General features: G+C 45.7%; 1 protein-coding gene across 5 annotated transcripts; it reads left to right on the top strand.

The window, feature by feature from the left end:
• The first annotated feature begins 477 nt into the window (after positions 1-477).
• On the top strand, positions 478-26,797 carry SLC75A1 (solute carrier family 75 member 1). Of its 5 annotated transcripts, none has more exons than XM_028743530.2 (14): positions 950-1,100; positions 1,806-1,915; positions 3,091-3,285; positions 5,898-5,994; positions 6,277-6,380; positions 8,509-8,667; positions 11,196-11,384; positions 14,548-14,656; positions 15,665-15,767; positions 17,167-17,275; positions 18,062-18,152; positions 20,105-20,152; positions 21,539-21,628; positions 22,806-26,797. In XM_028743530.2, the coding sequence occupies exons 2-14, from the start codon at positions 1,901-1,903 to the stop codon at positions 22,907-22,909; spliced, it is 1,413 nt and encodes a 470-aa protein (XP_028599363.2). In that variant the 5' UTR covers positions 950-1,100; positions 1,806-1,900; the 3' UTR covers positions 22,910-26,797. The 5 variants fall into 5 exon arrangements, with proteins under 5 accessions (XP_077790621.1, XP_028599363.2, XP_077790619.1 ...); XM_028743532.2 differs by having other exon boundaries at positions 992-1,100; positions 1,817-1,915; XM_077934493.1 differs by lacking the exon at positions 1,806-1,915 and having other exon boundaries at positions 960-1,100.
• The last annotated feature ends 433 nt before the right edge of the window (positions 26,798-27,230 follow it).

Below are 27,230 nucleotides of genomic sequence, written 5' to 3'. Positions count from 1 at the left end.
GTGGTACCTCGGGTTAAGTACTTAATTTGTTCCAGAGGTCCGTTCGTAACCTGAAACTGTTCTTAACCTGAAGCACCACTTTAGCTAATGGGGCCTCCTGCTGCTGCTGCCGCGCCACCGGAGCACGATTTCTGTTCTCATCCTGAAGCAAAGTTCTTAACCCGAGGTACTATTTCTGGGTTAGTGGAGTCTGTAACCTGAAGCGTATGGAACCTGAAGTACCACTGTACTGCAATCCTAAGCTTTTTTACTCAGAAGTCCCACTGAGTTCAGTAGGACTTGCTCTCTGCTATGTGCCTGATCATTCTCACAGTTATGATACAAGAAAATATGCTCCACTACGCACATATACCCAGTTAGATTCTATGTCAACAGAGGGGCTGAGGGCAAAAGCCAGTGAACCTGCAAATTTATAGCAAGATGTTGATAAAAGAGAACTCATTTTTGAAGTGGGAAGTTTCAAATATGCATTCAAAAATGGTATTCAAGACGCATACCCAAACATAACCGTTTGGAAAACGTTGGCAGCTTTGGGGCACAAAAAGGAAAAGTCCTTCACGCAGCGCATCAACGAAGCAACTGGCTCCCGCACCAGGCAGCCGTGGCCACCAACGGGAGTGGCTTTCCAAGAGGCTCACGCCAATTCACGGAGGGGAAAACGGCTGCCGTCGAAGATCCGCTGGCCCCGCTCTGCCCGCCAGCAGTGGAGGCAGCTGGGCTGCCGAAGACCCGTGGCTGGACCCCGCCGGGAGGCGAGGAAGGGCTGCCCAGGGCCAAGGGGCCCCTGGGAGAAGAGGGTGCCGGGCTGCGGGGGTCCCTGGCCGGATCCAGCGAGCGCCTGGCGCGGCAGCAGGAGCGACGGTGCGTTTTTGCGCGCCGCCTGGGATGCTGGCCGGGCGGCGCGGATTCTTCTGGCCAGGGCGCGCCTCCCGTCTGGGGAGCCTCCACTTGCTGTGGCCTCGGAGGCGGCGGGAGAGGCCCCAGCCCGGAAGAGGAAGCGGCAGGGAAAGCCGCGGCGCCACCCAGGACCCCGGACGCCTCGTCTCTCGGGCAGCCGCCGGAGGCTCCGCCCGGCCGGGTCCCCGCGCTTCTCCGGGCAGGTGGGCTGGCGGGAGGGGCGGGTGCAGCGCGCGGGTCCCCTTCGCGCCCCTGGCGCTTCTCTCGCCGGGTCCGGGGGAGCTCGGGGGAAGGGCGCGGGTGCGCGGTGGCTGCCGCCTTCGCCGCCGCCCCCTCGGGCGAAGAAGGCTCCCTCCGCCCCGCTGCTCTCGGCCAGCCCGAGGCGCGGGCATCGCCCACCCGCCAGGGGAGATGGGAGGGTCCCCAGGGGCAGGGGCGCAGCCAGGAATTGTGGCAGGGATTGGTATTGATTTGTACTGATTTGGGGGGCAGCTTCCGCCCTGCTCCCCCCCGGCTCCGCCCCGGCCGAAGGGTCCCCCCTCTTTGCATTCCAGACGTGCTCCCGCCCCTGGAAGCAGCCTTGCCGGACGCGCGCCTCTTTGGCCAACTCCCCGCGTCCAGCCTTTGATAGTTGATGCTATAGATTGAAATCGTACTGCGAAATTAAGATCACTTGGCACTGTTAAATACATGATTTGGTTTCTTTTCGAAAATTAGCAACCCTCCTTATAACGTGGCTGTTAAAAAAACCACATACACGTAATTGCAGCTGCAACCAAACAATGTATCAGTGTTAAAAAATGCAGCCATAAAAGCTCGGCTTGCCATATTTCAAAAAGTGAAAATCCATACGGGAAAGTTGTTGAGCTTTTTTTCCCACCCCTGGGACTTTTTTTTACCAATTTCAGAAATTCCACAGAAAACCAAACCATTAAGCAGTACCACCAGATGATATGAGCGCTTCAGGGCAGCGGCTGCTACAAGTGTGAGGCCACAGCAGACCATGGAAGGAGATGCGGTGAGAAATGCCTTGAGCAAGATGCAATTTTGCAGCTTCATTTGTACATATGGAAAAAGTGATAATATGGAGCATGCTTCATATTCTTAATACTTTTGAATTTCTGTCTCACGTGCATTCTGTCAATCTGTTTTTTGATAGAACACACTCATTTATCAGTTTTCTGATAAATGATAACCTTGCCCAAGGAAGTCTGTTCTGTAACTATTTTAACCTTTGCAGCTAGATGGTGCCTCTCTTACTGCAAAGCCTCCTCTCAAAGGAAAGTGTCCGTTTCAGTCATCACTAGAGCACAGTGGCCTCTGAGAAGACAGAGTGTGGCCGTTCCACCTCTGTGGACACTCAGAAGTTTTACCCTAAAGCAGTGGTGATGGGAGTTGTAGTCCCAAAACAGCTGGAGGGCCAAGTTTGGCCATCACTGCCCTAAAGAATACAGCTTGCATACTTTTAACCCCTATTAAAATACAGATGAGAGTTCACTGTTCTTCCTGCGGCAGTTAAAAGTCATCTGTATTCAACACCAGACCTTATTTGATTGCTAAAGGCTATGACAAATACTTCCAGCTAAAGCATCATCTTCAAAGAGCACCTGATTAATGAAAGATCATGGTGCTGCACTGTAAATTAATGACATTTTGTTCCAGCCCAACAGTGGGAATTGGAGCTATAAGCTGGTTTCATTTTAGGCATTGGTATTTTTGATGCTGTTGTACCAGATATATTAAATTTTAATGTCTCTGTGTTTATTTGGAATTTTTGTGGTTAAGTTCAAAAAAAAGAGGAGTGGTAGTTCATGTTAAACCATGCCTAGAGCCAGAACTACTATATACAGACCCAGATGGTAGATTGTTAATACTTAAAATAAAACACCAAGGGGAAATAATTTATGTAACAGGAGTCTATGCACCTAACCAGAATAAAAGGGAATTATTCAAGAAGACTGAAAAAAAGATGTTGGAATATTTAGAAGGAAAAATAATATTACTGGGAGATTTAAATGGAGTCACCAATCCACAATTGGATAGATCAGGAGAAGGAAATAAACAAGGGAAACTACCTCCTACCTTTTTATTATTTTTTTAATTGCAGTAAAATTTCAATGAAGGGAGAATGAGTCAGCAAGTTATCCACTTCCTCCCCTTCCCCCACTGCCCCACCCCACCCTTGTATTTCAGAGCAGGATCCCTGAGACAATGACACTGGGGCAAAGCCAAGAGAGCAGGAGGCCTCTCAAGGAGTCACCAGGAACTGAAGAGGGCTCTACTCGTGTGATCACCATTGTTTTTATCGCACTCCTCATAGACTTGTTGGGGTTCACCATCATCCTGCCTCTCCTTCCTTCAATTCTTGACCATTACAGCAATAATAATGTAAGTAAGACCTAAGCCACATTTACCCAAAACACTCGCGATAAACATGTAAAATATGATGGGATGCCACCTGTATTTGATCATGGCATGATTGTGCTATGACAGCGCTTGAAACTCACATCTCTGTAAAGAGTGTGCTCTAACACAGTGTTTCCCAACCACTGTTCCGCGGCACACTAGTGTGCCGCGAGATGTTGCCTGGTGTGCCGCGGGGAAAATTAAAAAATTGAAAGATTTTTTTTTTAAAGTCAAATTTTCGATTGGGGCGCCGTCACTAGATGACCCCTGGGGTTCCCTCCCTCCCTCCTGCTCTGCGCCTCCCTCCTCCTCCTCTTCCTCCGGGGAGGCCCTTCCTGGCTCTCGGCCAAGGCTTGGCGGCTGCCACTCACTCACTCGCTCGCCCACCCGTCCCTCCATCCCTGCACCCGGCCTCTCCCCCTCCGTCCCCGGCGCGGGGGCTGCCGGGATCCGTAGTCCCCTCGCCCTTGGGCTCCGCGCCCGCGCGGGGTGCACGAACTACGTTTCCCAGCATGGCCTGGCGGGCCGGGCGTTTTGTTTGAAGCGCTCTTCTCCCGGCCATGGAATGAGCGCAGCGGCGGCGGCCGGGCGGCAGGATGGAGCCCGGGAATCCCCGCGGAGGCGGAGCGGCGGAGGCTGCCCCCCAGGTAGGGCTGCGGCGGGGGTTTTTTATTTTTGCAATGCTGCATCCGCGCCGGAGGGGACGCATCGGACCACGGGGAGACCCCTTGGCGGGCGTGCAAGGCAATGCATGCATGCAGGCGTTGCATGGAGTGCAGTGCAATGCAATGGCAACGCGGCGCCCTGCATGCATGCATGCAACTTCCACTGGCGCTCCGGACTTGGCAGGTGAGGGGGGTCCCCAGTGGGCGGCAGAGAGAGCCGGGAGGGCGAAGGGGAGCCGGGGGGGAGCAGCGCTGCTCCCCGAGCCGAGCCCAGGGGGAAACTTCGGCGTCGTTGCACCGGGTGTTGGAAGCGGAGGCTGGCGGGGGCCCCTCACCTGCAAAACCTGGTCGCCTCTCATATATTTCGTGCATTGCATTCATCGCCCGCTTTCTCCTCCAAGGAGCTCCCGGGGGCGCGCGTGGTTCTCCCCGTGTTATCCTCGCAACAACAGCCCTGCGAGGTGGGTCAGGCGAGTGGCCCAAGGGAGCACCCAGGGATTGTCCTGGCCAGGTGGGGTGATTTGAACCCTGCTCTCTGCCCGGTCTTCGTCCTCATTTAGCCCCCACATGTGCATGACTGTGCATGACTGAGGTTTTTCCCCCTCGTCTTGGCTATGGTGTGAGTCTGTGCTGTTAATTAATGGGGTTCTGCCTTCGGAGAAGATGAGCCAGCCCTCAAGGAGGTGATTATGTAATTTGCTAGCAATTCATGTCCCTCCCGGCGTGACGCTGCGCGCTGACGTCACGGGGCTGTAATGGTGGTGTGCCTCGAGATTTTTTTCATGAAACAAGTGTGCCTTTGCCCAAAAAAGGTTGGGAAACACTGCTCTAACGATAATGAACCACTTTAGTCCAGGTGCCAAAGTGGTCCACCTGGAATTTTGGTGTGCCAAACACCCTATATTCTGTATACAGTGGCACCTCGGGTTACACAGGCTTCAGGTTACAGACTCCGCTACCCCAGAAATATTACCTTGGGTTAAGAACTTTGCTTCAGGATGAGAACAGAAATCGTGCTCCGGTGGCACGGCGGCAGCAGGAGGCCTCATTAGCTAAAGTAGTGCTTCAGGTTAAGAACGGTTTCGGGTTAAGAATGGACCTCCGGAACGAATTAAGTACTTAACCCGAGGTGCCACTGTATGCAGATGCCTAAACCAGACAATGCCTCTATGTAACCTCTGGGCAATTTGAAATGTTTGGGTTCAGTGTTTTGGTATCTGAGTGAACCAGCAATGCTCACGGAGCATGTGTTACTGCTTAAAAACAACAACTTTTCAGGCAACAATAAATGTTTAGAGTTCATAGTAAGTGCTCTAGCACATCTGTGTCTTAGGTGAAAACTTAGGACAGGTTTTGATGTAACTCTAAACTGGTACGGTAATACTGCTGCGAATAGTAACTGTTAGTGTGTTTTTTAAAGCCGCTCTTGTTATCTTACAGTGGGGAGATTTCAGACTTGTGATGGTTAGTTTCGTGCTTCACTCTTTGTTGTACACCTTGTTGCTGACTGTAGGAAGTCAATGCAGGAAGCCCTTGTATTACTCTGTTTGGATGTGAAGCATAGGATTAGTAAAAGCAGAACGTGACTAGTTCCTTCTTCCCCTTGTGCTGTGGCATAAATAACGGAGAGAGAGTGAGAGGGTGGTTAAGCTATTCTCTTTCTTTCCAGTGGCTTGTCTGTCTCTGAACCACTAAGATGTTAAATGATAGTCCAAATGTAGCCTGCTGAGGTCTGAGGGCAGTTCAGGCTTTCTGTCTTTTAAAGCAAGTGTTTCTGAAAACATTGGTTGTGGTTACTCTTTGCACATGACAAGAACTAGAAAAAATTATTGTGGAATAATTGCATGTGGTGTGCAGCTCTTAGGCTGACTATGGTTGCTCCCCTGTCCTTCCTGAATTTATCCCTCCCATGCATATTTTCTTCCACAGGATAGTTTCTACATGACGCTGCAGCAGGGGGTGGACTGGTTCAGTGAAGTGGTTCAAGTTCCTTCTGAAAGGAAATACAACAGTGTCTTGTTTGGAGGTATGAATGAAGTTTCAATATAGGACTCTTGCTGACAGTTTGCATGAAGCGCAGGACCATATAAATCTGGCATTAAATGCAATTAAGCCACCTTAATAATGTATGGGAAATACTTCCTGATGCTTTCAGGTGGGTCCTGAGGACAACGGCCCAAAATGTTTAGGATCCATGGCAGCCTTCAAAATGTAATGTGTGGCATGGCTCACACGTGAACATGGCTGTGAAGGGTTGACCTGGATGCTGGCAGATCCATATTGCATTTTAATTTTCCATATTTTGCAGGTCTGATTGGCTCCATATTTTCCATCCTTCAGTTCTTCTCCTCTCCACTTACTGGTGCCACGTCTGATTACTTTGGGAGACGGCCGATCATGTTGTTGACTGTGGTATGTCTGTTGACGGGACTAAAGATTGTGCAGTGTAGATCGGTTACATGATCTAAGTAACCCCGGCTAAACCCAGGCAGCCCTTTTCCATTATGCCCTGGGTGTTGTGTGAGTCAAACCATTACATTTTCTGGATTAGTTCTGGTCAGGCTGAATTCATCTTGCAAGGTTGAGTTGCACAGGTAATAAGTAGGGCAAAATCATAGTTGTTGTTTTTTAAAAACACCCAGTTCAGCATGAGCTGGCTGTTCCTCTGGTGCACACACACAGGCCTTGAGCTTTTCCTGTGTGTTCTCCTCCACTGAGGAACACTTCGCCATTTCCTCTGGCACAGGCTGTTCTTCTTGCAAGTTCACATGCACCTCCCATTACTCTCTTCCACAAGTGGAGAAATCTATCAGCAGCAGCTCCTCAGCTCCTCAGCTCCAGCCACCTCCAGCTTCTCCAAGGTTTTGTCCTCGGCTACTGACTGCGTCTCTTCAAAGTCCAAGCCCCTCAGCTGCCCATCCACACTCTGGATCTCTTCCAGTGGGGCTCCTGGGTCGCTTTCAACCCCCTGTCGCATTTCAACCAGCAGGGCCCTCACCTCGCGTGGAGTCACACTTTCCTCTCCACTGAGGCTTCTCACACACTCTGCTTGCAGCTGTCAGTTGAACCACTGGTTTTGCCGCTCCATCCATTGCTGGCTTTGCTGCTCCAGGAATGCTGCCGTTCCTCCATTTCGGCTCAGATTCTTGCTTACAGGTTCTTCAGGGAACATGAATCCCACTTCTGACAGCATTGTTGCACGCCATCCTAATCTCCAAGCAATGCAAGGTTCCAGGCGCTTAACCAGGGATTGTGTTTCCTTCAGGATGAGGTACAGGACAGGCTCTGAGGTCTTTATGGGATATGGTGTGTGTGCATACACAAGCTGAGCCTACCATGGGTATGGAGAAGGGTGTCTACACCATTAATACCCCAGCTTTGGATTCAAACATAAATCAAACATTGCTGTGACTCTCCCTCCAGTTTGCTGCCTTGCTTCTAGCTCACATCACTCCAAAACTCTCTGCTGTCAACTCTGGGTTTGTGCTTCTATCTAACCACGACTTGGGAGAGGAGGCCCCACCCATTTTCCATCTCACACAGAGCCCCTTCCTTTGTTCTCTTTATGGCCCATCACCCAGGCTCTCAGCTCAATGGGAAGCCAGCCTGGCTTGTATTTCCACACTTGCTGGATCCAGGGGTTGAGAGGGTCTTTGCTTACAGCCTACTCCCCCGCCCCAAACTTATAACTATATATATTTATGGGGCAGAATCCTACAAGATCTCATCATCTTCTCCTCCCCGCTGCAGCCCTCTGCACATGCCACCAGAATCTGTGCTTTACTCTTCATTTAAAGAAAGGAGAAGGAATATATTTGTTCACACACAAGTGCGCATGTGCACCCCCCCCCCCCCAGTACATAGCAACTTTCCTGATTCCTTTTAATGAAGTGAAGAAAATGACTAATTTATCAAGTAGCAGGAAGGAAGGAGATGGGGATGAGAGCAAGTATTGGGGGTAGGATGAGTGAGTGGTCCAAAGGGTGGGGCGGGGGGCTCTCAAAGGCATATTTCCCTGGGCTCCCTTCAGCCTGGCAGTGCTGTTGATTCCATCTTACAATCAACAGCTGTGTATCGCCTTGCCTTTAGGCTAGAAGAGAAAAGTTTCCATGCCAGCTGAAAAAGCTGCAATTCTTTGCAGCATCAGAGATGTTTTAGATAACCTTCATGATTTCTGCTGCTTGAAGATTGCTGAATACACAAGGTTGGACAACCCCAATATGTCTGAAAATTCTCTTCAATACTGCTTTTATGTGCTTATGAATTGGTCTGCATATGGCCAGTAATTGTACTAGGGGTTTTTACCTCATCATAATTTTATTCTGAATAAGTAACCTGGAATTTCTCTTTAGCTTCCCAAATAAAGAATCCAATAACAGTATTCTTTTGAGAAAACATGAGGTTTCCCCCCATTTTTTAGTTTAGGTTCAGTTTAGCTTCCCCTGTGTAATACTGTAGGTCCAAGGCGGAGTGCTTACATTTTCTTGTGCTTTCTAAATTCCATTATTTTCATTGCGTATGTACCTTCTTATTTCTGTAGATTGGTATGATAGCATCATATTCCTTGTGGGCCATTTCCAGGAGCTTTGAGCTATTCATTTTCTCCAGAATTCTCGGTGGAATAAGCAAAGGGAATGTCAGCCTCTCCACTGCAGTAATTGCTGACTTGCAGAGTCCAAAAGCTCGAAGCAAAGGCATGGTGAGTTAGCGGCCTGGTGTGAGCCTTTGATCAGGATCTTTGCTGTTTAATTTTTGATCAGCCACATGGACGTGAATGTGTTCCGCATACAGAGTGGGATGGGATGAGATGCAGCAGTGACATGAACATGGCCATTCCCCAGTTTTGTTTGCCCAATACTAGGCTAGGAATGTTAGGTGCCATTTTCCCCAGAATCCCAAGGGGTGGTGGTTGAATTCTCCAGTCAAAGTCCAACCTGACTTCAGCCTAAACTTCATGCTTCTTTCTATCCAGTAGAAAAATTGCAGATTCCAGGTGGTATCCAATGCAGTGCAAGGACTTCTGCCTGCACAATGGAACGCCCTCCCCCTCTTCTCCCTCTGCCTAAATGTGTTCCGGAGTTTTGCCCCCAACCCTCTGGAGCAGGTTTGGGGACTGTGGGAGGGGAGTATGAGGAGGCACAGGTAGTGGCCATGGTGGCAGCCCTGGCTCTGTTCGTGTCGCAGGGAAGAAGACACAGCTCCCCTTCACGCCCCACACCAAGAAACTGGGCCTAGCTCGGCACTTGGCCTCATCCGCTCCCCCAATATTAGGGAAGCTGAGCCCCCTGCTAAACGGTGTTGAGGGGGCTAAAGTGTCTTCAGCCCTAAGGAACTGGTGCCTATGTTCTCAAGACAGCTTACACAATATACAGTGGTGCCTCAGGTTACAGACGCTTCAGGTTACAGACGCTTCAGGTTACAGACTCTGCTACCCCAGAAATAGTACCTCGGGTTAAGAACTTTGCTTCAGGATGAGAACAGAAATTGTGCTCTGGCGGCAGCAGGAGGCCGCATTAGCTAAAGTGGTGCTTCAGGTTAAGAACAGTTTCAGGTTAAGAACGGACCTCCGGAAAGAATTAAGTTCTTAACCCAAGGTACCACTGTATAAGCTTTATCAGTACAACTTAAGACATCTTAATATGTGTTGCATTTCTGCTAAGTGCATACTTTCCCCAATGAAACCAACAAAATATTAAGAGCAAATTCCTCAGGAAAGTGCTCTCGCCCCCCAACGGGACTCCAGCTGCTCTTCTCCTCGTTGAAGCTGACATGACAACAATGCAGGCTAGAATTGATTACCTGTGCCTAAATTATGTGAAAAGACTTCAGTCTCTTTCGAAGGAGAGATGCCCCGCTATGTCTTACACCAGGGGTGGCCAACTCCCGAGGGACTGCAATCTACTTTCAGAATTAAAATCTGACCGTGATCTGCCCCCCCTTTTTCGGGGTTCAGGTCAAAAAACTCTGTCTTCCGTTACAGATATCAGGAGGAGATACAGGCAGGGGAGAGGTCCCCAGATGTTTTGGGACTACAACTCCCATCATCCCTGAACTCTGGCCTTGTTAGCTAGGGATGATGGGAGTTGTAGGCCAAAAACATCTGGGAACCCAAGGTTGAGAAAGGCTGTCTTAGGCAAAAGCAAAGGAGCCTGCGATCAACAGCGATCGACTGCAACCTCCCGGTGATCGACCAGTCAATCCCAATCGACTTGTTGGACATCCCTGTCTTACACAGAATGGGAACAGACCAAATACTGGAAGGCTGGTGTCCAACGCCTCTTGTCTCAATATCAATTACAAGATCTTCAGGTGACCCTGAAGACGGATAAGAGGCACTTAAGAGACTGTCTCTTTAGTCCGATGCAGAAAGGGATCTAGCCATGGTTGCTTCTACCAGGAGCTCACCATGGTTCCTTCTTATCAAAACAGAGCATGCCTGAGCCAGATACCTGGCAAAGCTTTTACAGAACTACGATTCCAATTGATGCCCTCGGTGGTGTTGGATTTACAGTACAGCAAAGTACGTTACGAAGAGAGACTCTGTCTGTGTGGACAACCCTGCGTCGAGGACCTGTGCCATTATTTATTGCAGTGCCTGTTATATATAGACCCAAGAGACCGATTTATAAAACCCCTGTTTACAAATGGAACACATCTGAATAGGGTGGAAAGGGTGAAATGGCTGCTGAGCAACACCGACGACTTTGTTACTTATAAAGTTGCACTCTATGCGCTGGCAGCTAAGATCAGGAGGAAGGAACTAGACAAAGTAGCAGTCAACTGTAAAGGGGTTTCGGATATTTAATTTGGCACATTTTACCTGAGAATCTTCTGCTATTCTGTTCTATTTAATGCAACAAATAATTTTAGTAGCCGTAACCGTGGTTTTATTGTATGTGCCCGATGATTTTTATGCTTATTATTGTTGTTGTTGTTGTTGTTGTTGTTTGTTCTCCTTCTGAATGATGCCATGGCCTATGGCTAGTGCAATAAAAAGTTTAATTGGTATTGGTAGCCGCTTTGAGACTCCTGAAGGGGAGTGAAAGGCGGGATATCAAATCCAAACTCTTCTTCTTCTTCTTATCTAGAAAAATGAATGAAAAATGATTGAATTATGGGTATCTATGTTTCAAATAGTACATGTCCATATTTGCTGCTCTGGAAGCTCTATTAGAGTTGAAGGAGGAGAGAAATGTTACTAAATAAGTATTACCCTTCTTTCCCTAGGCAATGATTGGCGTTGCTTTCTCCCTGGGCTTTACCTTTGGGCCTATGCTTGGAGCATACCTCTCCATGGAAAAAGAGAAGGGAGAAATCTTCTATGTTCGGTCTGCTATGTTTGCTGTCATGTTTGCAGTGATTGACTTAGCTTTCGTCTTCATGTTGTTGCCAGAGACACTTCCCAAAGAAAAACGGGTAACATGTTCTAGAGACCCATTAGTGGCCATCTTGGTCTTAACAGAACATCAGGAAACCAGTGCCTCCATTTTTAAGCAGAATCTGGCCCAAAGAAATTGTCTCACTCTGCTTTATATTTTCAAAACAGGTCTGGAGCTCCATGTATGCTTGTTATTGGCAAGTGAGGGAAGTAGTTCAGTGGCAAGTTATCTTCCTTATGTTCCATTAAGTGGAATTGCACAAGAATTGCAGAAGAACACATAGTCCTCAAGGGCAGAATTTATTTACTGCATTCAAGTCCCATCACCCCTCCAAAGCGTACAGTTCCCCCCCCCCTTCCCATTTAATCACCACAACAAAACTTGAGATAGGTTAGGCAAAGAGAGAGAGCCCATGGTCACCCCATGAGCCTCATGGCAGAGAAGGGATCCAAACTCTGGTCTCCCAAGTTCTAGTCTAGAGCCAAACCACCACATAATGCTGTCTTTATTGCCCTAGTTGGAGCACGGGATATGGATGGAAAAGGCGGACTGGGTTAAGTGGTCCAAGTCACTAAAGGCAAAGTAGCAAATACGATTTTAATGGTTCTCTATTAATTTTGCTTAAGATAGTTTTTGCTTAAGATAGTTTTTTCATTAATCTTGATCCTTCCAAGAGCTGCCTTGAGCTACCGTATTTTTCGCCCCATAGGATGCACCGCCCCATAGGACGCACGTAGGTTTTTTGGGGGCGAAATAAAGGGGAAAAAATATTTCCCCCCCAGGCGCAGGGCTGGCGTGGGGGAAGCCCGAGCTTCCCCCGACCCCAGCCCCCAGAACAGACTGCTGCCTGCAAGCCTTGCGAGCCCGGCGGGACCTCCTGCCAGGCGCGGGAGGCTTGCGGACACCTGCCCGAAGAACAGGGCGTCCTCCGGAGGGCGCCCCGTGCTTCGGGATGCAGGCTGCCGCCCCAAGCCTCACGCGCCCGGTGGGACCTGCCGGGCGCGGGAGGCTTGTGGACACCTTCCAGAAGCACGGGGCATCCTCTGGAGGGCGCCCCGTGCTTTGGGATGCAGGCAGCCGCCCCAAGCCTCACGCTCCTGGTGGGACCTCTCGCCGGACGCGGGAGGCTTGCGGACACCTGCCCGAAGAACGGGGTGTCCTCCGGAGGGCGCCCCGTGCTTCGGGATGCAGGCTGCCGCCCCAAGCCTCATGCGCCTGGCGGGAACTCCCCCGGGCTCGCAAGGCTTGCGGATAGCTTCCTGAAGCCTGGAGAGCGAGAGGGGTCGGTGCGCACCAATGCCTGTCACTCTCCAGGCTTCAGCAAAAGCCTGCATTTGCCCCATAGGACGCACACACAATTCCCCTTCATTTTTGGAGGGGAAAAAGTGCGTTCTATAGGGCGAAAAATACGGTACTTGGCTTTTTGGTGCTAAGAAATTATCAAGTGTCACATTACTTTAATTCTGGATAGAAAAGGCACATGATGAGAGAAATTATTAACAAACATAGTTTAGGCCTTGGAAGTGCCCGAGTGGCTGTGTGTGAGTGTGTGTTTGTGTGGTGTCAGATGGTGGGCGTCAGCTCTAACCATTTGCAGAGTGAAGCAGCTGCCAGATGGATGGTGCATTGCCTACTGTCAGGGAGGGAGAGAGAGGACTGTGGGATTTTTCTGCTTCAGGTGTCAAAGTTGGTTGACCTTGGCCACTATGCACCTTCATTTGCCGAGGGACCCTTTGCTGCTCTGACATTTTGCCAGCCCTGGTGTAGATACAGGAAAAGTAAAGCTAGACTAATTCCAAAAAGCCATTGCTAGAGAGGTGTAGTCATTTGAATCTGGGATCTCTCAGCCACCACAACCCCTGAATCTGGGTTATTAACAGCACATTTACACGGTCCATTCCGGAAGAAGTCCCTCAAATCCAGTGGGGCTTATTCCCAGGTAAGAGGGTATAGCGTTGCACCCTAAAGACTCCTTAAACCTGCTTTATAGCACAATTTTGTGCATGGATACATTGACATAAGTCTCATTGGGTTCAGTGGACTCAGAATTGCACTGGAGGCCCAGACAACTCTGCATGCATAGTTGTTTGTTTCAGATCTCCTGGATAACATGTGGAAGCTGGAAGAGTCTCTCTCCCTTGCTATGTCTTTCCTCTACATATGATGAAAATAACTGGATGTACCTATAGTGTCATTTTAAAACAAATACTTAGAGTGCATTGTACAAGCAGAATTGGGAAATGGTTGTTTGAGACCAACTGAATATAGAACAATGTGGGTAACAGATAAAATTCTGATTTGGTCTATGCAACTTTAAAAGAAAAATGTGTCGAAATAAATATCAAATGTTATATCATCACAAACTAGATATATAAACCAGGACAAAACGGGAGAGAGATTTTTGAAAAAAATAAATAAAGAGGCTTTCTGCACCATTGGTGGGGTTGTCCCAAAATGGAAAACTATTGAAGGACATAAAATAAAATTTAAAAGTAAAAATTGTTTTAAGACCCAAGCTTCTAAAAAAGTCTTTTTATTGTTTCATTAACCAGTACACTCAAAACAATAAATGATAGCAAGAATTATATAGCATAATAGAATACCAAGGAATAAATGAAACGAAACTGGTTGTCTAAATTAGTCCCTATATAACTCTCAATTAGTATGAGGCAACCTTCTCTCTTTCCCAGTACTCTTTATGAGTTAGATAAATTTCCTTTTATTTATACCTGTACAACCCAGGACTTTCAAAATTTGGCTCCTAAGATTTCCAGCCAGAGCACACTCCCACAGTCTGCTTTTGCAGCAACATGGGGGGGGAAGTGTGGGTCTTGCTCAGGGGTCAGCAACCTTTTTCAGCCGTGGGCCCGTCCACCGTCCCTCAGACCATGTGATGGGCCGGACTATATTTTGAAGAAAAAAAATATGAACAAATTCCTATGCTCCACAAATAACCCAGAGATGCATTTTAAATAAAAGCACACATTCTCCTCATGTAAAAACATGCTGATTTCCAGACTGTCCACAGGCCGAATTGAGAAGGCGATTGGGCCACATCCGGCCCCTGGGCCTTAGGTTGCCTACCCCTGGCCTTGCTCATGCAGGTAGCACTAAAGTCCTGGTTTTGTGTGGCACGCAAAGCGGCTCAGTCACAGTGCCTTCAGACTCAATTCTTTCTTTCCTTCTCCCTGTTTTGTTAGGTGTCCTCCATTATGTCCGGTTTCCAGTCAGCAGCTGGCCTGATTAGTCCTCGGGCCCTGTTCCAGTTCTCTGCCGTCAGCCAAAATATGGAAACCTCTTCGAAAGAGAGCAAGTCCTTGAGCTTTTTGTTCTTCCTTTTATTATGAAGTTGCCTGTGCATGTCAAAATCCACTACCTTTTTCTCCTTTGCGCCAACCCTGATGCTGCAAAACGTTGTGTTGTCTTTCTTCACAATGAGGCTTAGCCCTTTCCTGAATATATTTGCATATCTGCACTTTTGCTTGAGATTTGGCAGTCCTCCCAGTCAGCAAACTGGCTTGAGTTTATGCAGCACATAGCATGAAAGAATGATTGCAGAGATATGCTTTGAGTGCGTAAGGCCTCTGCGTGCATCAGCTTCTGTTAGTCACATGAATATCTACTCTCTGACATGTGGAATGAAACACGGAATGCAATAGAAATAGGTTTTAAAAAACACACACACACACAACACAATTCCAGTAAAAGGCACATTTACTCTGAACTAGTAATCACACTGGTATTTTTCTTACCACACCTGCATAGTAGGATTAACCAAGTACTGAAGCTTTCAATACTTTTGCAGAGAAAGCATCTTATCTCACCATCTTTTAAAATGTATTTGTTTAAAATATATTTGGGCCACTTCTGACACATCTAATTAATTAACACTTCAAGGTACAGCATCTAATTAATTAACACATCAAGGTACAGCATCTAATTAATATCCCCTTACACAGGGGTTACGTTCTAGGGATAGCGCATGACACCAAAATCACATACAGTCAAAACGCATTGGGTGCCGGAGCGGGTGCCTGTCCCAGTGGGCCAGCAGAGATGACCTAAGGCATGGAAAGGTCAGGAAGGGGCTGGAAACTGTGTGTATATGCAAGGAGCCAGTATTACACCTGCCCTGGATTTGTGTGTTGTAACAGCTTTTAGTCTTCCACAACTGGAGCCAGAGCCCCATCTGAGATTTGCAAAGTCTAGAGCTCCTTTTTTGAAGGTTTTGATTCTACTGGTCTGGCCATTCTGTTGGTATGTTTACTTTTGTACTTGTTCTTAAGAATGGAATTTGATGGTGGTGTTTTGTAACAGATCTCAAGATCCTAGGCCTGGTGTATTTCCTGTATCTTTTCCTGTTTTCTGGTCTGGAATACACTCTGAGCTTTTTTGTCCATCAACACTTCCAATTCAGCAGGTATTTCGCATGATATTTATTTTATTTGTCAAAATAGTGGGCCTCACGAGACATCAGTATAAACAAAGTTCTGTCATTGTGTTTACTCAGATGACCTCTGTGTTTAATTACAGTATAAGATGTCATTCCCACTCCAATCCACCCCCATAATGTGGGCTCTGGTTGAGGAAACTCATCTAGTCTTGCAGGCCATTTTCTCTGGAAATATTTGTCCCGTTAGCTTGCATAAATCACCCAAAGTGGAAATTCAGCTGGCAGTCCTCTCTCATATGAGTAAACATTCCTATAACCATTTTACTTACCTATTTCCTTGATACATTGAAATCATTCTCTTCCACCAAGGATACGTCTGACAATTTAGCTCAGGTGTAGGCAAACTTGGCTCTCCAGATGTTTTGGGACTACAACTCCCATCATCCCTAGCTAACAGGACCAATGGTTGGGGTGATGGGAATTGAAGTCTCAACACATCTGGAGGGCCGAGTTTGCCTGTGCCTGATATAGCCTCTCTGAATGTCTGTTAGGCTGAGAGAGTTGCTTCCAAAGGACAATCACCAAGTTTCGTGACTGAGCAGGGATTGGAACTCATGCTTGCACTCTTTTGGAACGTTGAGACGGCATTCTCCAGGTCTGAGAGATCTCCTGTCAAGGTGCTCTGTTGCGGACCCAGGTGTATGTGGCAGCTAAGTCTGGGAGGCTGCCTGCCTCTCCAATTCCCTACAGTGTGCTAGTGCAACACTGCACCATGAATTGTGTTAAATTATAACATGGCAGGCACTTTCCCACACAGGCCCTGATCCCAGATAAATCCACTCTTGGCGGGGCAGGGGGGGGCCCAGGCAGATGTTGCCAGGTACTTAAAGGACTCAGCCCATGACATAAATTTGCATTTGCTCATTTATATGTAGAAATGCCCCTGGGAAATTAAGATGGTGTCTGGTTGGCCAGGTGTGTGGCTTAGCAGCAGTACACCTTGCAGGGCAGCTGGCTAGCCTAATATATTTAAGATTAAAAAGGAGAGGAAGGGCAAAAGAACTGAGGTATGCTGGCAAAGTCCTGGGAATTGGACCCCCTGGGCCACCCCACCCCAAACATCCCTGTATGTTCCTGTAATGATTTTAGAAGCCTCCTGTAGAGGGGAGATTGAATACTTTATGTCAAAGTTTCTTCTAGTTACTGACTGGGTAGAACTAACTATTGAACTAAAAAACATAATTGCAAATCAAGCTAAACTACTTTGCCCCTAAGAGGGCTGTGTCAGAACTACTAAACTGGTTAGTTAGGGAACATGCCCAAATATCCACAGTATATATTCCTTAAAATATAACAGCTGCCAGCCATGTTAATTTTGGGAGTTTGGACATGGAGAAGAAAGTAACTTTTTCCTGTTTTCTCTTAGTCTGGAACAAGGGAAGATGTTTTTCTTCATTGGAATTACGATGGCTGTGATCCAAGGAGGGTACACTCGCCAAATTGAGCCAGGAAACGAAGTGAAGACTGTAAAAAGGGTGGGGCTTGTTTTCCATTTGAAGTAGTCTTTCTTGTACTGTTTTTGCTTCATGCATACTTGAAGAGCTTTCAGGAAATGTGTCTTCTGTCATTGAACTTGTAATAGATCCAGTTGATTTCTCCCCTTCCTTTTGTGAGAGAGTACACAAAGCATTTGTTCATGTTGGAGAAGGTCAGTGTTCAGTAGACCATAATAATGAGAGAGAGAGAGAGACAGAGAAAGAGAGGAGAGAGAGAGAGAGAGAGAGAGAGAGAGAGATTGGCTTTGGGGCTATGAAGTGGATATAAAATGGTCTTTAAAGTGCAGTTTCTGTTGGTGATGGTGCCCAATTCCACCATCAAACAAATCATTCCAAACCAACTATTTTGTTCCTAGCATAAAATTTCTTGTCAATTCGCCAAATGAGGGGAAAAAACCAATAAAATAAAGGCTTATTATCCTATTCTCTATTTTATTGCAGAGATCTTTAGGGAAAAAACCTAGAGAAATTCTGAGTCATCTTGCATGCCACACTTCTGCTCATTTTACTCACATGTAAAATGCCATTTTGAAAAACTGTTAAACTTGAGGAAATTATCTTTGAAAATATATAGAGCGCGTTAACTATATATGAAAATGAAAAATGGGTCTATAGGTTGACATTGTCATGGAATCACCCCTACTACATAGCTCTTTGGTTTTCCCTCCCCTTAAGGCAGGAGAGAACAAGCTTTGGGTTTTCACTAGAGTTTGTGACCTGTAAAACCATGAACTTTCTCACCTTGCCCCCTTTTCTTTTCGACAGGCAATAATGGTGTCAGCTCTTGGTTTCCTTTTTGTTGGCTGGAGTTCTAACATGATCCTCCTGGGCACTGGACTGTTGTTTTACTCCTTTGGTGAGCTTCTCAAACAAATCTTTTCAGGCACTAAAGCAAAGCGAAATTGGCTCCATAGATTTCTTGAGTTCATTAATGCAGAATGGATTTAGGTTTCCAAACTGCCTTTGTTGCTTATCAATCTTGAAGGAGATGTCCTTTCGAGTTTATTTTAATGCTAATGACATGATAGAAGTTGCCATGGTGATGTTTAAACATGTCATTAACTTGTGTCGCCTCAGCTTATGGTTGATCTTTCCAGCTCCTAGGGGCTGAAGAGGATATCTAGATTGTCAATAATCCTGGCTTAGCATGCTTTTCCAAAAAAGAAATGTGATGTCCCTGACTGCTGTTTAAACACTGGACTACAGGCAGAGGAAAGTTGCATAGTCCAGGCTGTCCAATCAGGGCTTGAGTTCAGTTAAGCGCAGGGGTCAGCAAACTTTTTCAGCAGGGGGCCGGTCCACTGTCCCTCAGACCTTGTGGGGGACCGGACTATATTTTGGAAAAAAATTAGAAATGAACGAATTCCTATGCCCCACAAATAACCCACAGATGCATCTTAAATAAAAGGACACATTCTACTCAGGTAAAAACACGCTGATTCCTGGAGCGTCTGCAGGCCGGATTTAGAAGGCGATTGTGCTGGATCCGGCCCCCAGGCCTTAGTTTGCTTACCCATGAGTTAAGGCAAGGACTCTTGAACCTAGAGGATGCTCAGCTTCCCAGTTGACTAGTGAGCAGATGGACCAGTCTTTTCTTTGCAACTTAATCCCTGAATTGCAAATAATGCAAAGCTCTGCAAAAGACCAGCAAGGTATTTTCCAAAAGAAAGGCCTTACTGGAAATTTCTGTTCTCTGACTGGAAGAGATTCCATCACCTTTTGATGGCTCCTTCCTCTGGATCCTCATCTTTGGCTTTTTCTCCAGAGGAAGGGGGTGTGCTGACCTCCTAGATCAGCCTGGAGAGCTTGAGGAGCCCCTCTGTCCCTTCTGCAAATACAGAAAGGCCATCTGGAACCAGGAGCTCTTTTATGGTGCTTGTGAAAAAACATTGCTGAGGGGAAGAGGTTTGAGCACGGGAAGTGCCCCAACAAACTCCCCCTGTTCCTTTAAAGGCAGAAGCCTGAAGGACCAGCCACCTCCCATTTCCTGCATCACGGGGTTGGACTGGATGACCCTCAGGGTCCCTTCCAATTGGACAATTCTGTGATTCCATGATGCCAGTCCTGAAAAAGAGCAAGAATTAGACTGCCCTCCGGGAGGCTTGCAGACAGAAAGTCCGTATTGGCATTTCTGTTTTCTCCTGAAGGCATTTGTTCACTTCAGGATCTACCGGCATGATCAACTAAGGCAGCCTTCCTCAACCTCGGCCCTCTAGATGTTTTGGGACTACAATTCCCACCATCCCTGACCACTGGTCCTGCTAGCTAGGGATGATGGAAGTTATAGACCCAAAACATCTGGAGGGCCGAGTTTGGGGGTGCCTGAACTAAGGGATAGTTTTTGGTATGACTAGCATCTGCCTGACCAGCACTTTCAGGGGAAAAACCTCATCCTAAATTGTCATTAGGACTTAAATTCTGAATTCATCACTCCGGCAGTGTTTAAAGGGGGTGGGGGAGGCTGATTCAGAGACCAGTTTGGCAAACTGCTTTAATTAAGACAGTCTCTGTGCTCCTGTATGAGCAAACAGGAGTGGAGGAGCTGTTTTAAAGCCTTTGCAAAAGCCTCTTTGTGCAGCATGTGTATGAGAACTACTTCAAATGGCACTTTTGCGTAGGGTTTAATCCCCATTCAAGTGATGAGAAGGGATTCAAGCCTGCTGTTTTGGCTATGGAATCTTGTTTCCCACTGGGAACTGGATCGTAGCCCATGCAGAATTAAACCTTCTCCTCCTGCCATCCATTGTTAACACATTTGCATTCTCACTTGTTTAATCATTTTCTAACCTGTTATTAAATTACTTCCAGCTGCTGCTACGGTTGTTCCTTGTTTGTCTACGGTGGTGTCTGGCTATGGTACGTGGCTGTTTACTCTTGTAATGGGCAGAGCCCTTCTCTAAGGAGTTTTTTGCTTGCTCTTTTAACTGTGTGTTGAATCTTTAAAGCCAGGCTGCTGTCAGATTCTTTTGCCTCAGAGTTGGAGATAGATGAAACACAGAATTGGAAATTGATTCCACTTGGCATTGGCTCCTGCTCTGTTTTGTACAGCACACAGTAAGGACAGTAGGTGTGGTTCAGACAAATGCAAGCACTCAAAATACCATTAATTTGGGGGGAAATGAGTGAAGGATCTGTTTAACTCTCCCGTTAAGAAATGTGGGACTTCAAACGGCTTATTACTGACTGGGGCATGCCAAGTTTTTATAGACTGCTATTCCTATATGGTGCTAGCGACTACAGATACCTGACACTAGAGCCCACAAAAGGATCTCTAAATAAAATAATACATTTTTGCAGGTGGGAACTATTGCCCTATTTTCACGTGTTGTATGTGCACAAGGGAAGATAAAGACATTCACTTCAAAGTAATGGTAGGAATGAGCAAGAATGGCCAAGTAGAAACTCTGTCCTCTAACCCAAGGACTTGCTCAACATTCCTCTGCCGGTTAACTGGCGAATAAAATATACCTCAGGGAGCCTCACAGATGGAAATGTAGCTTTGATGCTGAGTTTTAGCAGCGAAGTACACTCAAGATTGTGGGATTTAGGCCTCAGATGCTGGTGGTAAACTTGCCTGAACAACTTTCCTTGTTTCTCATAAAGGCAAAGTTGAGAAGAACTTCTAACACTATTACTCCAGTTGCACCAAAAAATACAAGATTAAAGGGACAAGAATGAAACGGAGATCGTTGGAGTGCTCACTGGTTTGACAGTGCAGACTTGTTCTCATTATTTGAATAACTGAAGGAGTTGGGTTATGTTGAAAGTGTTGCTCGGAAGCTGGGGTTGTTTCTGATGCAACAAAAGTGTTTCTTTTGTTTGTAAGCCATCCCGGGCATTGTCGTCAACGGACAGCTGTCTAAATGTAAGAAGTAGATGAACTACAGCAGCTTTTTAGTCTGAGACATCATGGCAAACGCACATACTTCTGCTACCTCCCTGCTACATAACTCCTTCCTTGACTCCACTACTTTGCAGCCATTTTGTTTGAGCTCTCAAATCTGGGTCTTCTGACCAATGCATAGTTCCAGCCTCAATAAATCTCAGGAGGCAGTGGATCTGGTCTTCCTAACCAGGGCCTCGGGATAAGGATGCACGGTTCTCTCTTAAAGACCCAATCCTTTATCATTTTATTTCTCAGATGTTTTATAGTGCTGGGCTCGAAGTGTTTTGCCTTGGTAGGGAAAGCCAAGAAGTAAAAAACGGACAAGTAGTAAATGATGATGGTTCTTTCTTTCATAGGGTTAGCCAGCCAAAAGGGAACCCTAATGGGAATCTTAAGGAGCCTGGGGGCCCTTGCAAGAGCTTTTGGACCAATTGTGTCAGCAACAGGTAATTGTGCATGTATGCGTGTGCTCACATGCGCCCTTGTCAGCAATAGAAACAATATATGGATTTCGCCATGGATTTCAAATTGAACCTCGCATTGCGTATCATGGAAAGTGTTTCAGCTATGGTAGGATTCCTGTTTTCATGCTTCTGTCAGGAAAGGTTGCAATAGCAACATGCATTTTCCTCGATACTACGAAGCGTGGCTGTGATACAGAGAAGTGCATCCATGCACCCCACATTTTGTTTGTAATTTGCATCACAAGATAGTCTTGGCAGCCAGCTAAAATTAGAAACTTGCATCTCTCCCTTCTAACGTCTAAAACTACAAAATGCCTGCCTTCAGGTTGTTGCAGTCTCTTTGCTCTTGCTCCAGTTTTTGTTTGTTATGGGGACTCTTCAGCCCCTCACTCAAATCTTCCCTTCCCACCATTAGGTTTAAGAAGCATCTTTTGGGTAAGAGCTTTTTTAAAGGGGAAATGCTGCTGGTCAAAGTCCAGTCTCCAAATGCTTTTTGAACTTAGGAGCTTTAAAAATCAATTTGGGTATTCTTCCAGGGAAATTCTGTGGGGAAAAGGTAAGGTTTTTATCTCACTGTGGGCTTGCTGTAGATGTTTCTGTGTGTGCTTTGACTCAAACTAGCTCTGTATTGGAAAAGGCAGCATTTGAGGCTCCCCCAGGAAGTGACCTTCCTATAGCACTTGCTGACTAGAGAGAAGCAGAGTTTTGAACCCCGGTTACCACACAGGAGCCTCCCTATAGCTTTGCGCCAGGCACAGAACCTCAGAAAAGCAAACAGACCTGCAGCAAAATGTATGTGGAGCAGAGTCACATCCTTGCCCCTTTCCCATCCATGAGGCTTTCCTCATGGCAGAGTTCCTGGAGCATTTTCTGAAACTTGCTGGCAAATGTGGTTACCGGTATTTTTTATTGGGCCCTGGCTGCTGCCAGTCTGTTGATATTGTTGGATAGGAGCCGAGGGTTCTGCTTTCAGTTCGAAAATTCCAGCCCAGGTGATATTTAATTCTGGTGAGGAAAAGCTGCATCTTCTGGGAATGGCAGAGTTCTTCTCACTCAGTTTGGTACAAACTGTTTCGTGGAGGCCACTTTAGGAAAGTTCTCGCTTTTTCCGGATTAACAATATTCTTAAATGCTGTTTTTCTCCTTCCTTTCTTTCCAGTATACTGGCTGGCAGGAGCTGAAGTTTGTTTCACGGTCTGTGCCTTTTCGTTCCTCCTCCCCTTCGTTCTCCTTGGATACATTCAAAAGCAAAGGAAAGAGTAACAAGCAACTCTGGCTACCATTTCCCAAGAAACATTGGAAATCAGGCCCTTAGGCGGCTGAGCTAAGAAACATTTTGTGGCACCTCCGGCCTTTGCATATGATGAAGTGCACAGATTTTGAGCACATGTTATTTCTGCTGCACTGTGGCAAAGAGCCCTGGGAGAAGAAACCTCAGCTACTGCCTTTCAGCAAACAATACCTTTGCCATAAAAAATGTTCAGATACATTTCCTGTTCTGCAAGAGAGTGCACAGTGGTGGGAACGCGTTGTTTGCTTTGGCAGAAAGTGTTTAAAGAAGGAAATGAAACAATATCTACAGACTTGCACTAGACATGCTGCATAAATTTTGTTGAATGTCTTTTGTCTGTACGTGCACACACACATGCAAACGTATACCATCCTTGAAATACATTTTCTAAATAATGTATTTACTGTTGATTTGTCTGCCAGATTTGAAGCACACACAGGTCCCGCTATGGCAACATTCGTTATCTGCATATTCAGTTATCCAAACACAAAGAATTATGCCCAAACCATGGTACAAAACCAGCTGATTCAGATAGCCAAACAGCCAGAGTTTGCCCACTTCCTTACTTGTGTTTTGCTGGTTGGCTGCAGCCATTTCTGGAAAAAGCCCGTGGGGGGCAGAGACTGGACAAATCACAGATTATAAATGTTCCCGTAGGAAATAATGGAAATCATCAGCTTGCTATGCAAATGCTTGCAAATGATTTCCTGGTAACGCACTGTGTTTGGAAAGCAGGACCTACATGTACAACATTTCCTTGATACTTAGCTATTGAGCTCAAGTAGATCTGTATGTTTTGTATATTGACGCCAAAACCTGAGTCTTAACAGGTTGCCAAGGGCAATAGTTGTCTCTTTAAACCAAAGGCTTAAGTTGCAAGCTGGAGAAGTGTGTACAGGTATATCCTACGGTTAGCAGTAAGCTGAAACGCATCATGTTCATACCTTCATGTGCAAAAGATTGTGTAGTTAAGGCAGTATGTTTCTAACGTAACCAGGTTTATTTTGTTTTTTTGCATAATTATGATTCTGGCTCTGTTTACAAGAAGTGTATTTTATATTCTTTACATAAATATTCCAGATTAAGCTTCAGGGATAACGGGAAGACTTTTCACGCTTGCAACAAATCACTTGAAGGGAGGAACTTATGCCTTACCACGTGGGATATGTGAACGTGAGGCATGCTTAGATTTGGTCGATCATTCAGTATGGTGTGAAAGCATGAGACACAGTGCAGTCTAAATCATTAACCACTCAGAAGTAATCTATTTAATTCTACTAATTCAGTGGGGCTTCCTCCCAAGAAAGTGGTTAGAGAAGTCCTGTTTCCTGTTCTGTGAGGGAACTGTGCTGCCAGTTTCACAGCCTAGCAACAGTCCTCCACCAATAGTTCTGACTATTCTGGATTAACACTCCTGTTTGGGGTTTTGTTTTTTTAAAAAAAATATTTTTTCATATTTTATTGGAATTTGAATGTTTTAAGAGTTAAAACTAGAGTAGAAAGTCAACCAGATTTTGGTCTACAGTTGCAATTTGATACAGGAAAACCTGAACAGGTTGGCATTTAAGGTGGCTTCATATTGTGCCTTGATGTTGCTTCATATTGTGCCAAAGCATCGGCCTGCTACAGCCAACAGTTACGATGTCTTAATAGGTTGGTTTTCAGGGGAGAAGGAACCTGAAAACATAGAGTAATCTGGAACATACAAAGCTGCCTTACAGCAAGTATAATAGTTCAGTATTACTCAGAAGTCAGCACTAGCTAGTAGTTGCTCTCCAGGGTCAAGGGCAGACGGGGTCTGCTTCCTAAACCTTTTTTGAATTCAGTTGTTTTAAGATTAAACCTGAGGTTTCTGTATGTAAATGAACTGTCAACCCCTGTGCCAAAAACTCCTACTGTAGTGTCTGTAGAAACAGTTGTAGCACTTAAATTACAGCTGTGCAAGACACGCCCCTCCCATCTAATTTGGGCCCTAATTCATTGATCTGGATCTTCCTCTAGTATAGACCTAATCTGGACCTCATTTGCATTGAGAAACCAAAACAGCCATTCTTTTTTCTTTTTCACTAAGTGCATGAAATTGGAGACATGGTAGCCCCTACAACCCTATAGGTGGCCCTAGGGCAGACCTAGGCAAACTCGGCCCTCCAGATGTTTTGGGACTACAATTCCCATCATCCCTTCGCCAGCGTATCTGGGACGTAGAATTACAATGCCACATGAGCGAAATGATTAAACATCCAGCAATAAGGGACCATGGGAGAGGTTTCTCTCCAGCTAAGTATCTGTCAGATCTTCAGGTACCCAAATACAGACGGTCTTTTACCCTTGCCAGATTCAACGTTCTCCCTTCTGCCTTGAGGGCAGATTTGAGGGTAAACCATACACAGCACGGGTCTGTCCTTGTGGCTCGCTGGAAGTTGAAACTGCTTCACATGTACTATTATGTTGTCGTCTTTATGAGGATATACGTTTGACTTTTATTACACCTGTTTTGCAAAAGTCCAGGAAAGAATCGGAACACCATAGTTTAAAACTACTGCTAGAGGACAAGAATCCCAAGACTACATTGAATGTAGCTAAATTCTGTGCGTCTGCAATCAATCGCAGGAAGCAAGTGGTATCCCATAGTGACCAAACCCCTAAATGTTAATTACACGGGGCACGCTAATAATTAATTTTAATTTTTATATTTAAATCTTTGTTATATTCATATTGTCCTTTGTATTTCTGATATTTTTTATGATCTGTGATATTGTGTGTGTTGACGCTGGTCTGTGACCGTATTAATAAATTCATTCATTCATCATCCCTGACCGCTGGTCCTGTTAGCTAGGGATGATGGGAATTGTAGTCCCAAATATCTGGAGGGCTGGAGTTTGCCTATGCCTGCCCTAGGCTGCTGCTGCTAGCTACTTTTTGAAGTCCCATTTAGTTGAGTGAGGCTTACCCTTGAACTGAAATCCCATTCCCACTTAATGTAATACCACTTTTGCTTGGCAACTCCTTGCAGCTGCTGTAATACTGAATCTTGGCTCTAAATAACTTTTTCTCTATAGCAGTCTAAAACATTAAGCATACTTAATGTGCAGGTTTTTTTTGTTTTCCCTGTATAAAACTTTTGAGAGACCAATTTTTCATTGAGTTATTAAAAGCACGCCTGTCTTTGTGCCTTATCCAGCAAGTTGGATCCCAGCTGGTTTATTCTCCTGAATTCTGTATAGCTTCCCAGGGTTGTATCTGTTAGAGGAGGCAAATTTTATTCTGTTGTCCCCCCCCCCCCCCTCTTTTTCTTCTGTTATACAAGCAGCCAGCATACCAGCTGCCTCTGAATGTAATTGAAAAAGAGAGCAACAGGAAAATTAATAAAGCCAGGAATGCAGGAAGAGAAAAAAGCAGAGAGGGAAAGAAGAGATAGGAAAGTTGGGGAAATGAGAGGCAGCAAGAAAAACAAGAGATTCTTTGGAAAGCAGGAAAGGATGCTTCTCCTCCCCCAATTTATCTCCCTCCCTTAATCTATAGTTGGCTACTATGACCTCTGCCAAAAGCATAAGAGGCCCCTCTCTTTAAATTAGAACTCTTATTTTCGCTCTGTGACAAAATGGTTATTTGTCTCTGTAAAATAGGCTAAAGGGTCTGTTTTTATATTTTATAAAAATATATTTTATATTTACTGCTCTGGTGTATGAGGGGTTAATTGTCATTGCAGCCTCTTAATTGGAGTCTCATGTAACAAAGGTCCCCTAATTAAGACCTGCAGAGCCCATTCTCAACCAGGTCTGTTCTGTCCTCCCACTGCATAGCAGATATCTATACTGCGTTTTGAAGATGTTGCTTTTCCAATAAACATTTTAAAATGGGATTTTTTATTCCAGTCTGTATCTGTATTGGATTTTGTTTGTATATATGAAATGGTTTTATCTATGTTTTTATGGTTATATCACTTAGCTATGTTTCTGAGAATGATTTATGAATTGAGCTTAAAAAACCAAATAATAAAAAATTCCTTCCTTCCAGATAGTATTTATATTATATGTAAGATTCAGGGCACAAACTTTGATATCAACATACATCATAGTCCTTCAGTTTGGCCGCAGGCTGCCTACCTAGTTTTGTATAAATCATTCACGTCGAGAATAAATTGTAAGCAAGTTGGGTCAATGAGATTAGCCGTGGCAAGGTAAGCTTGTGCTCAGGATCTAGAGAAAACAAAGACTATTTGCAGATGAATAGTGGAAGATAAGCACCTGACAGCTAGAACTAATCCACAGATATATATATTTTTTTTTATTG

Source organism: Podarcis muralis, chromosome 9 (genome assembly GCF_964188315.1).
Source record: "Podarcis muralis chromosome 9, rPodMur119.hap1.1, whole genome shotgun sequence".
Lineage (NCBI taxonomy): Eukaryota > Metazoa > Chordata > Lepidosauria > Squamata > Lacertidae > Podarcis > Podarcis muralis.
Note: the sequence above shows the minus strand (reverse complement) of the source record. Positions and strands in the feature narration are given on the sequence as shown.